Raw genomic sequence first — 12,883 nt, forward strand, 5'->3', positions numbered from 1 at the left:
AAACAGATACTTTTAGAAAGCCTACAGCTACGAACAATATCCTTTATGCCAACAGTTTCCATCACCCTAACACTATTAGGAGTTTACCAACTGGGGAGTATTTAAGGATTCGTAGAAATTCTTCATCACTAGAATCCTTCCAAAAGGCTGCTAATGAACTAAGGAATAGACTACTTCTAAGGGGTTACTCTAGAAAGTCTCTTAAGAGAGCCTATCAGAAAGCATTACACAAAAATAGGGAAGAACTTTTAAGACCCAAAAAGTTACAATCCAATTCCAATCCGTTAAGATTCATCTCTACATATTGTAACCAAAGCCAACAGGTATCTAATATACTGTCCACAAATTGGCATATCTTACAACTAGATGAACAGCTTAACTCCATCATTCCACAGAATCCTTTATGCACCTATAGACGTGCAAACAATCTCAGTGATCAGTTAACATCCAGTCATTTTGACAGAAATGCCAGAAAAGCCCCAATCTATAAGGGATCTATAGCATGTGGCAATTGCAAAAACTGCACATATATGGTAAAAAAGAAATATATGTTGGATAGATTCAACAAGAAATGGATGATTCAGAATCACATCACTTGTAAGACATCTAATGTGATCTATTGTCTATCATGCAGCTGCAATTGTTTTTATGTAGGTATGACCACTAGACAAATAGGGGTCAGAATCACTGAGCACCTAAGCAACATTAGGAACGCAGCAAAGGATGTGGAAAAGGGCAAACAAATTACCAGTGTTGCCAGGCACTTTCTACACTATCATGGGGGCAAAACAAATAGTTTTAAGTTCTGGGGACTGGAAACACTACGCCCAGGAATACGTGGCAAGGATATGGAACAAGCCCTTTTGAGAAAAGAGGCGAGATGGATTTTTAACTTAAATGCTGTCATGCCTAATGGCATGAACGAGAACAACAATTTTTGGGCATTCCTTTAAAAATGTTTACTGTACATTTCTACTTTAATTTGCACAAATATTGACTCTAAATGGTAATCCTCAGCAATACCGATTTCTAATGTGCACCCAGAATAATTTCTGTATAGGAGATTACAGATGCGTAAAGGATAACTGTATGAAATTATAAACACAATGATATAATGGTCACTATAGTAAACATAGTGTTTAGTTGCTGCTTTCCTTCCTATTTCCCCAATATGCTCTAATTTACTCTTAGGTACCTACATGCCTGATATCATTTGGCATGCGATACATTTTTAACAAAATGACCTATATAAACTAAAGGGAATATTTAGAGTGTAATACTTAAAAAAATATTGGTAACCCTATCATTGATACAATTAAAAGGAACATTTGAAGGAGTAAGCAATAATTGTACACTACAATTTCATTTCAGCCTGACAAGCACTATAAGGTTGTCTTTTCACTGACACACCGTTAGTGCAAACCGCATTATTCTAATTCTATAAATGAGCTGTATCTCATAATCGTGTGTTATGGCATATTTTGGACATGATATTTGGTGATCGCAATAACAATACCCATGTCCGGAACATTATAAGCTCTATTAATCATTCTGGGTGCACATAGAATCGGAACCAATATAGTGATTACACACATAGTACTATTGTTAGCCATCCCCTAAACGTGCGTCGACAACATTAAGCGATTCCTGATTGGGTTTGTTTACAGTGACCAGTAACCAATCAGCTTACGTATAGCATGCTGTTCTGAATCGCACGTGATTCGCTGAAATATGGGCGTGCATTTAACGCGCGCTACGATTGGACGGATCTAATAGGGGCTCGGCTTATAAGGTGCAGCGAGCGAGTCACTCGTCTTGTCAAATTCAATTGCACATTGAGAAAGGCCGCCACTCGGCCGAAACGCGTTTGTGCTCAACCTTACTACATGCTTATTTCTACATAAGTGTTTTTAACGTTATTAGTTTAGGTTACCAATGTAATAGGCCTTCCACTGCAAGGGACGGGTGTACACAGTAGAGAAGCCATCCCTGTCACCTGACGCCAGCGTATCCTGTTACTGGCCAGGAATACAGGGGGGTGGTGGATACTGTGTATACTGTCTGGGTATATTGCAGTGTGATATTCATTGGTTTAAGTGTGGAGTGTTAGTGTGGGGCAACCCAGTTACGGTGAGAGTGTTATCCATACCCTCTCTCCCTCTTTTTAATAGTGGTATAATAAAATATAAGTTTTAACTTAATTATAAATTCTCACAATAGTTGAATACTTCAACATAGTTACTAATGATTACAGGAATGAGTGCTTATTAACCCCTTCTTGTCCAGTCTCCCCCTTATCCCTACCTAAAGTATCTATAACAAGGGTTAGCACCAGGGATTATTATATCCCTCTTTCCTACAATATTATTTTCACAGTGCCAGATTTATTTTCTTCTCTACGGTGATGTAGGGGTGGCAGATTAGGGGTGTTTAGACTCGGGGTTTATGTTAGGGTGTTAAACATACATTTTCATTCCCCATAGACATCAATGGGGCTGCGTTATGGAGCTTTACGCTCCGTGATTGCAGGTGTTAGGCTTTTTTTTTTAGCCGGCTATCCCCATTGATGTCTATGGGGAAATCGTGCACGAGCACGTCAAAACACTGCTTGTATTTGGGTGCGGTATGGAGCCCAACGCAACCATATCGCCCGCACAAGCCGTGTTTTTGCAAACCTGTAATAGCAGCGCTATTAAAGGTGAAAATAACTTGCAAGTTAGTACCGAGCCGCTCATAACGCAAAACTCGTAATCTGGCTGTCAGTTTTTTAATTGTTCACATGATACAAGCCCCACTGGTTCTCTGAGCAGTTGCAGCATTTAAAATGCTGATGCACTGAGAATATCTAGCTATGCTTGACGGAGAAAAATGTAACCATTAAAGCAGTGCTAACTTTTACTAGAATCATTTTTGCTAATACATGTTTTGTATTGTGTTGCAAATATATTTCTATTCAAAGATGTAAGTCATCTATTTGAATTTAAATTTGACCAGAATGTCCCATCAAATGTAAAGCTGTAGTGGAATTAATTACCAAGCTGTAATGAGTGGAAAATTGGGATAAATATAATAAATGTGGTAAGCCTGTATGACCGCTCATTTATTTCATATTGCTGATATCCACCACTAGTTGTTAATTCTTCATACAGTCCCGAAATAAAGATTTAAAGTAATTATCTACTTTATGTAGGATTACAAATGTCTCTAGCAGAGCACAAAATTGAAATGTAAAAAATGAACAAAGAAAAATGTGATTTAATGGATGTAATATGTGACAAGGTATACGGCTTCTATTCATGTTTTCTGATTAATTAGTGTCCTTTCTATATAAAAATATACTGTACCTAAATAAAACTGCATAGGCCCTTGTATTTTTACAATAGATTTCCTGTATATTTATAAATAAGTACATTTCTGTGGGACAGGTGACTACTATCAATAATAATCATCAAGCTTCTGATACTAATAGTACTTCAGTATATTTTATTTCAGACCTGGACTTTTCATAAGTTAACTCATCTGATGCTAGACGTGCATTAAAGAAACACTAACACTACACAGTAGGCAGCACTTTTGTCCCTTTCTGACAGGTGAAAAGGCACTTCTTTGTGAATGTGTAACCCTGTGGCCCCTTGTATACTGGGCACACCATGCAACCATACACAATGTTTCTCTGTAGTCAGGGTGGGTAGTGCAGACACCCTTCAGACTGAGAAACAGTAACGTGCTCTTACATGACCAGCTTTACAAGCACCATATTGGGATTAAGGAATATGAAATGATCGATATAGGGATATGGCAATTTGGCACAAAAAAAAAGTCAAACATTATTCTAATTATATATTAGATGGTTAAAAAGTAAATGTATAATCTACAATTCAATTTATGTCATATTACATGTTATCAATCTATATGAAATTGTCTAAAAGACAAATAAGAACATTTCTTAGTGTAACTACTAAGTCCTGCTCAGTATCTGTTACACATTGTAGCTCATAAGTAGGACATAGCAAGTGATTGGATGATATTTGTGTATGCTGCTTCTAATTTGCTCACTGCTCATGGGAGTGTAATGTGTTAAAGGGACAGTCTACACTAAATTTGTTATGGTTTAAAAAGATTTATAATGCCTTTACTACCGATTCGCCAACTTTGCACAAACAACATTGTACTTAGATTAATATACTTTATAACATTTAAACCTCTAAATTTCTGCCTGTTTCAAAAGCTCTGTAGCCAGCCTCTTAATCCCATGCTTTTGTATTTGCTTTTAACAACAGAAGACTGCTAGTTCATGTGGGCCATATAGATAACAATGGCCTAGATTACGAGTTGTGTGTTAGCCTTAAAAAGCAGCGTTAAGAGGTCCTAGCGCTGCTTTTTAACGCCCGCTGGTATTACGAGTCTTGCAGGTACAGGTGTACCGCTCACTTTTATGGCCAGACTAGGAAATACCGCAAATCCACTTACGTCAATTGCGTATCCTATATTTTCAATGGGACTTGCATAGCGCCGGTATTACGAGTCTGATCAAAAGTGAGCAGTAAACCCTCTCATGTCAAGCCTAGTACCGCATTTAAAAGTCAGTAGTTAAGAGTTTTACATTACAACGCCGTAGCATAAAACGTAACTAAAGTGCTAAAAATTACACTAACACCCATAAACTACCTATTAACCCCTAAAACGAGGCCCCCCACATCGCAAACATTAAAATAAATATTTTAACCCCTAATCTGCCGAACTGGACATCGCCGCCACTATAATAAATATATTAACCCCTAAACCGTCGCACTCCCGCATCGCAAACACTATTTAAATATTATTAACCCCTAATCTGCCGGCCCTAACATCACCGCCACATACCTACATTTATTAACCCCTAATCTGCCGCCCCCAACGTCGCCACCACTATAATAAAGTTATTAACCCCCCTAACTTAAATATAATTTAAATAAATCTAAATAAAATTACTACAATTAACTAAAAAATTCCTATTTAAAACTAAATACCTATAAAATAAACCCTAAGCTAGCTACAATATAACTAATAGTTACATTGTAGCTAGCTTAGGGTTTATTTTTATTTTACAGGCAACTTTGTATTTATTTTAACTAGATACAATAGTTATTAAATAGTTATTAACTATTTAATAACTACCTAGCTAAAATATAGACAAATTTACCTGTAAAATAAAACCTAACCTAAGTTACAATTACACCTAACACTACACTACAATTAAATTAATTACCTAAATTAAAAACAATTAATTACAATTAGATAAAATTATCTAAAGTACGGAAAAAAACAAACACTAAATTACAGAAAATAAAGAAATTACAAGATTTTTAAACTAATTACACCTAATCTAATCCCCCTAACAAAATAAAAGAAGCCCCTCTACCCTACACTAAATTGCAAATAGCCCTTAAAAGGGCCTTTTGCGGGCATTGTCTCAAAGTTATCAGCTCTTTTACCTGAAAAAAATTACAATCCCCCCCCCAACATTAAAACCCACCACCCACACAACCAACCCTACTCTAAAACCCACCCAATCCCCACTTAAAAAAAAACTAACACTAACCCCTTGAAAATCACCTTACCGGGAGACGTCTTCTCCCAACCGGGCCGAAGTGCTCAACAAAGCCGGGAGAAGTCTTCATCCAAGCCGGGCGAAGTGGTCCTCCAGATGGGCAGAAGTCTTCATCCAGACGGCATCTTCTATCTTCATCCATCTGGCGCGGAGCGGGTCAATCTTCAAGACATCTGACGAGGAGCATCCTCTTCAAACGACGGCTAAACACAGAATGAAGGTTCCTTTAAATGACGTCATCCAAGATGGCGTCCCTTCAATTCCGATTGAATGATAGAATTCTATCAGCCAATCGGAATTAAGGTAGAAAAAATCCTATTGGCTGATGCAATCAGCCAATAGGATTGAAGTTCAATCCTATTGGCTGATCCAATCAGCCAATATGATTGAGCTGGTATTCTATTGGCTGTTCCAATCAGCCAATAGAATGCCAGTTCAATCCTATTGGCTGATTTTTTTTACCTTAATTCTGATTGGCTGATATAATTCAGCCAATTGGAATTGAAGGGACGCCATCTTGAATGACGTCATTTAAAGGAACCTTCATTCTAAGTTTAGCCGTCGTTAGAAGAGGATGCTCCTCGTCGGATGTCTTGAAGATGGACCCGCTCCGCACCGGATGGATGAAGATAGAAGATGCCGTCTGGATGAAGACTTCTGCCCGTCTGGAGGACCACTTCACCCGGCTTGGATGAAGACTTCTGCCGGCTTCGTAGAGGACTTCGGCCCGTTTGGGTGAAGACATCTCCCAGTAAGGTGATCTTCAAGGGTTTAGTGATAGGTTTTTTTAAGGGGGGACTGGGTGGGTTTTAGAGTAGGGTTGGTTGTGTGGGTGGTTGGCTTTAATGTTGGGGGGGGGAATTGTAATTTTTTGTCAGGTAAAAGAGCTGATTACTTTGGGGCAATGCCCTGCAAAAGGCCCTTTTAAGAGCTATTTGTAATTTAGTGTAGGGTAGGGCTTTTTTTTTATTTTGGGGGGGCTTCTTTATTTTGTTAGGGGATTAGATTAGGTGTAATTAGTTGAAAAATCTTGTAATTTCTTTATTTTCTGTAATTTAGTGGGGGTTTTTTGTACTTTAGATAATTTTATTTAATTGTAATTAATTGTATTTAATTTAGGTAATTAATTTAATTGTAGTGTAGTGTTAGGTGTAATTGTAACTTAGGTTAGGTTTTATTTTACAGGTAAATTTGTCTTTATTTTAGCTAGGTAGTTATTAAATAGTTAATAACTATTGTACCTAGTTAAAATAAATACAAAGTTGCCTGTAAAATAAAAATAAACCCTAAGCTAGCTACAATGTAACTATTAGTTATATTGTAGCTAGCTTATGGTTTATTTTATGGGTAAGTATTTAGTTTTAAATAGGAATTATTTAGTTAATTGTAGTAATTTTATTTAGATTTATTTAAATTATATTTAAGTTAGGGGGGTTAAGGTTAGAGTTAGGTTTAGGGGTTAATAACTTTATTATAGTGGTGGCGACGTTGTGGTCAGCAGATTAGGGGTTAATAAATATAATGTAGGTGTTGGCGATGTTGGGGGCAGCAGATTAGGGGTTCATAAGTATAATGTAGGTGGCGGCGGTGTCCGGAGCGGCAGATTAGGGGTTAATAATTATAATGTAGGTGTCGGCGATGTTGGAGCGGCATATTAGGGGTTAATAAGTGTAAGCTTAGGAGTGTTAAGTCTCGGGGTTCATGTTAGGGTGTTAGGTGTAGAAGAAATAAGCAAACCCAGCACTCGTCAACCAGATCAAAGGTGCACGCTAGAGGGGTCCATGCACTCACCCCAAAAGGTATATCAATGGGGCTGCGTTAGGAGCTTTACGCTGCTTTTTTGCAGGTGTTAGGTTTTTTTCATCCGGCTCTCCCCCATTGATTCCTATGAGGAAATCGTGCACGAGCACGTTCAGCCAACTCACCGCTAACGTAAGCAGCGCTGGTATTGAGGTGAGATGTGGAGCTAAATTTTGCTCTTCGCTCACTTTTTTGCGGTTAACGCCGAGTTTGTAAAAACCCGTAATGCCAGCGCTGTCTGTAAGTGAGCGGTGAGCATAAACTGCTCGTTAGCACCGCACAGCTTCTAACGCAAAACTCGTAATCTAGGCGAATGTGTTCACAACCGAGGAGTTATTTAAGATTTAACACAACACAATACTAAATGCAATTCAATAGATATTAAATACAAAGTCATGTGATCAGGGGGCTGTCAGAAGATGCTTAGATACAAGGTAATCACAGAGATAAAAAAGTATATTAATATAACGGTGTTGGTTATGCAAAATTGGGGAATGGGTAATAAAGGGATTGTCTTTCTTTTAAAAACAATAAAAATTGAAGACTGTCCCTTAAAGGCTCTCAAGTAACACTTCAGCTATATGTTAAATACATAGTTATCATGGGACATTAAAGCAATAATAGTATTCTATAATGAAGTAGATAATTTTTATTTTGTGTTAAGATGTTCTTTTACCTCAATCTATATTTTTGTCCAAGAACCTCATAGTTTAACCCCTTGTCTGCTAGAGGGTACCATAATTTAGTGTAGTGCAGCCTTCTCTATAAGCATTGAGCGTATGTATATATATATATGTTTTATTTTTTTTTAAAGTTAATTTTTTCTATATGCTGAAGGTTCTCAGTGTGTGACAACCAGAGATTAAGTGAACACATTTCTTAGACAAACATCTTATAATGGAAACGTTTACTTACATGAAGTTGACACACCCTGTCCCTGCGGGGGGCGCTATCCACACAAAACTGAGGTTTGTTGTTGGCAAGTGGCTCACATGAGAAGCGACAACACTGCACATGAACTGGGTGCCAAACTGGTGGTCGGACATAATGCCTAGAAAAACAAAATAAACCATGTTATAAGAATAATGGTTAGTGAGAAGACAGGACATACAAAACCAAATCTATAAATAAACAACATGTGAATTATAGTGATTTGCTCAGAGCCCAGGGCATCTGCTTTTTTAACACATTATTATATTGTAGTTTATGGACTCATATACAATACAACATTTAGCACAAGCTAAAGGACAACAAATATTAAATAATTGCTAGATATAACGATGTATATTATACAACAAAGATTAGCCTCATAATAATATGCGAATAAGTTTTAAATTATATTAGTTGTTTATATATGTAAGAAAGGTTTAGTCGGCATAATATAATCAGTGCTGCCATATTGTAAGCTAGGTTGTCCCTCCTCTGCTACTCTGCTGAGACCAAGTAAGGACATATATATATAAATATGTTACTAGATTGACCAAACAACAACTGAGTGGGCCATAACAATGTTAAATTTGTGAAGTCTGGAGTCTGCAGTTTCAATTCTTATAGGAACGGGAAAGCCCACAAATTACAGAAAAATGGGACAAAATAAATAATTAAAGTATATTGCAAAATATGTTTTCCTACAAACAATTAAATAAATTATATTATGATTTCAAAGCTTTTAAAGGGATAGGAAAGACAAAATTAAACTTGAATGATTCAGATAGAGCATATCATTTTAAGACACTTTTAAATTAACTTCTATTTTCAAATATGCATCATTATCTTGGAATCCCTTGTTGAAAAAGAATACACACATATCCTGCACTAGTTGGAGCTAGCTGATGAATGGTGCCTGCACACATTTGTCTCTTGTGATTGGCTAACTAGATGTGTTCAGCTAGCTGCCAGTAGTGCAATGCTGTTCCTTCAGCAAATGATAACAAGAGAATAAAGTAAATTTGATAATAGAAGTAAATAGGAAAGTTGTTTAAAAACAGAATTTATGTTTACCTGATAAATTACTTTCTCCAACGGTGTGTCCGGTCCACGGCGTCATCCTTACTTGTGGGATATTCTCTTCCCCAACAGGAAATGGCAAAGAGCCCAGCAAAGCTGGTCACATGATCCCTCCTAGGCTCCGCCTTCCCCAGTCATTCGACCGACGTAAAGGAGGAATATTTGCATAGGAGAAACCATATGATACCGTGGTGACTGTAGTTAAAGAAAATAAATTATCAGACCTGATTAAAAAAACCAGGGCGGGCCGTGGACCGGACACACCGTTGGAGAAAGTAATTTATCAGGTAAACATAAATTCTGTTTTCTCCAACATAGGTGTGTCCGGTCCACGGCGTCATCCTTACTTGTGGGAACCAATACCAAAGCTTTAGGACACGGATGAAGGGAGGGAGCAAATCAGGTCACCTAGATGGAAGGCACCACGGCTTGCAAAACCTTTCTCCCAAAAATAGCCTCAGAAGAAGCAAAAGTATCAAACTTGTAAAATTTAGTAAAAGTGTGCAGTGAAGACCAAGTCGCTGCCTTACATATCTGATCAACAGAAGCCTCGTTCTTGAAGGCCCATGTGGAAGCCACAGCCCTAGTGGAATGAGCTGTGATTCTTTCAGGAGGCTGCCGTCCGGCAGTCTCGTAAGCCAATCTGATGATGCTTTTAAGCCAAAAAGAGAGAGAGGTAGAAGTTGCTTTTTGACCTCTCCTTTTACCAGAATAAACAACAAACAAGGAAGATGTTTGTCTAAAATCCTTTGTAGCATCTAAATAGAATTTTAGAGCACGCACTACATCCAAATTGTGCAACAAACGTTCCTTCTTTGAAACTGGATTCGGACACAAAGAAGGCACGACTATCTCCTGGTTAATGTTTTTGTTAGAAACAACTTTCGGAAGAAAACCAGGTTTAGTACGCAAAACCACCTTATCTGCATGGAACACCAGATAAGGAGGCGAACACTGCAGAGCAGATAATTCTGAAACTCTTCTAGCAGAAGAAATTGCTTTCCAAGATAATAACTTAATATCAACGGAATGTAAGGGTTGAAACGGAACCCCCTGAAGAACTGAAAGAACTAAATTGAGACTCCAAGGAGGAGTCAAAGGTTTGTAAACAGGCTTGATTCTAACCAGAGCCTGAACAAAGGCTTGAACATCTGGCACAGCTGCCAGCTTTTTGTGAAGTAACACAGACAAGGCAGAAATCTGTCCCTTCAAAGAACTTGCAGATAATCCTTTCTCCAAACCTTCTTGAAGAAAGGATAGAATCTTAGGAATTTTTATCTTGTCCCAAGGGAATCCTTTAGATTCACACCAACAGATATATTTTTTCCATATTTTGTGGTAGATTTTTCTAGTTACAGGCTTTCTGGCCTGAACAAGAGTATCAATGACAGAATCTGAGAACCCTCGCTTTGATAAGATCAAGCGTTCAATCTCCAAGCAGTCAGTTGGAGTGAGACCAGATTCGGATGTTCGAACGGACCTTGAACAAGAAGGTCTCGTCTCAAAGGTAGCTTCCATGGTGGAGCCGATGACATATTCACCAGGTCTGCATACCAAGTCCTGCGTGGCCACGCAGGAGCTATCAAGATCACCGATACCCTCTCCTGATTGATCCTGGCTACCAGCCTGGGGATGAGAGGAAACGGCGGGAATACATAAGCTAGTTTGAAGGTCCAAGGTGCTACTAGTGCATCTACTAGAGTCGCCTTGGGATCCCTGGATCTGAACCCGTAGCAAGGAACCTTGAAGTTCTGACGAGAGGCCATCAGATCCATGTCTGGAATGCCCCACAATTGAGTAATTTGGGCAAAGATTTCCGGATGGAGTTCCCACTCCCCCGGATGAAATGTCTGACGACTCAGAAAATCCGCTTCCCAATTTTCCACTCCTGGGATGTGGATTGCAGACAAGGGGCAGGAGTGAGTCTCCGCCCATTGAATGATTTTGGTCACTTCTTCCATCGCCAGGGAACTCCTTGTTCCCCCCTGATGGTTGATGTACGCAACAGTCGTCATGTTGTCTGATTGAAACCGTATGAACTTGGCCTTTGCTAGCTGAGGCCAAGCCTTGAGAGCATTGAATATCGCTCTCAGTTCCAGAATATTTATCGGGAGAAGAGATTCTTCCCGAGACCAAAGACCCTGAGCTTTCAGGGGTCCCCAGACCGCGCCCCAGCCCACCAGACTGGCGTCGGTCGTGACAATGACCCACTCTGGTCTGCGGAAGCTCATCCCCTGTGACAGGTTGTCCAGGGACAGCCACCAACGGAGTGAATCTCTGGTCCTCTGATCTACTTGTATCGTCGGAGACAAGTCTGTATAGTCCCCATTCCACTGACTGAGCATGCACAGTTGTAATGGTCTTAGATGAATTCGCGCAAAAGGAACTATGTCCATTGCCGCTACCATCAAACCTATTACTTCCATGCACTGCGCTATGGAAGGAAGAGGAACAGAATGAAGTATTTGACAAGAGTTTAGAAGTTTTGATTTTCTGGCCTCTGTCAGAAAAATCCTCATTTCTAAGGAGTCTATTATTGTTCCCAAGAAGGGAACCCTTGTTGACGGAGATAGAGAACTTTTTTCTACGTTCACTTTCCACCCGTGAGATCTGAGAAAGGCCAGGACAATGTCCGTGTGAGCCTTTGCTTGAGGAAGGGACGACGCTTGAATCGGAATGTCGTCCAAGTAAGGTACTACTGCAATGCCCCTTGGTCTTAGCACCGCTAGAAGGGACCCTAGAACCTTTGTGAAAATTCTTGGAGCAGTGGCTAATCCGAACGGAAGTGCCACAAACTGGAAATGCTTGTCCAGGAATGCGAACCTTAGGAACCGATGATGTTCCTTGTGGATAGGAATATGTAGATACGCATCCTTTAAATCCACCGTGGTCATGAATTGACCTTCCTGGATGGAAGGAAGAATTGTTCGAATGGTTTCCATTTTGAACGATGGAACCTTGAGAAACTTGTTTAGGATCTTGAGATCTAAGATTGGAGTAGAACCCCATCCCTTGTTCTCCTAATGGAACAGGATGAATCACTCCCATTTTTAACAGGTCTTCTACACAATGTAAGAATGCCTGTTTTTTTATGTGGTCTGAAGACAATTGAGACCTGTGGAACCTCCCCCTTGGGGGAGGCCCCTTGAATTCCAGAAGATAACCTTGGGAGACTATTTCTAGTGCCCAAGGATCCAGAACATCTCTTGCCCAAGCCTGAGCGAAAAGAGAGAGTCTGCCCCCCACCAGATCCGGTCCCGGATCGGGGGCCAACATCTCATGCTGTCTTGGTAGTAGTGGCAGGTTTCTTGGCCTGCTTTCCTTTGTTCCAGCCTTGCATTGGTCTCCAGGCTGGCTTGGCTTGAAAAGTATTACCCTCTTGCTTAGAGGACGTAGCACTTGGGGCTGGTCCGTTTCTGCGAAAGGGACGAAAATTAGGTTTATTTTTGGCCTTGAAAGACCTATCCTGAGGAAGGGCGTGGCCCT

General features: G+C 39.5%; 1 protein-coding gene across 1 annotated transcript in view; it reads right to left on the bottom strand.

Annotated features, from left to right (window-relative positions):
- Window positions 1–12,883, bottom strand: part of RELN (reelin) — a 957,839-nt gene that overhangs the window by 722,661 nt on the left and 222,295 nt on the right. Inside the window, 1 exon segment of the mRNA XM_053716545.1 lies at window positions 8,306–8,441. Within this exon segment, the coding sequence (XP_053572520.1) occupies window positions 8,306–8,441 (136 nt within the window).

This window comes from Bombina bombina, chromosome 6 (genome assembly GCF_027579735.1).
Source record: "Bombina bombina isolate aBomBom1 chromosome 6, aBomBom1.pri, whole genome shotgun sequence".
Lineage (NCBI taxonomy): Eukaryota > Metazoa > Chordata > Amphibia > Anura > Bombinatoridae > Bombina > Bombina bombina.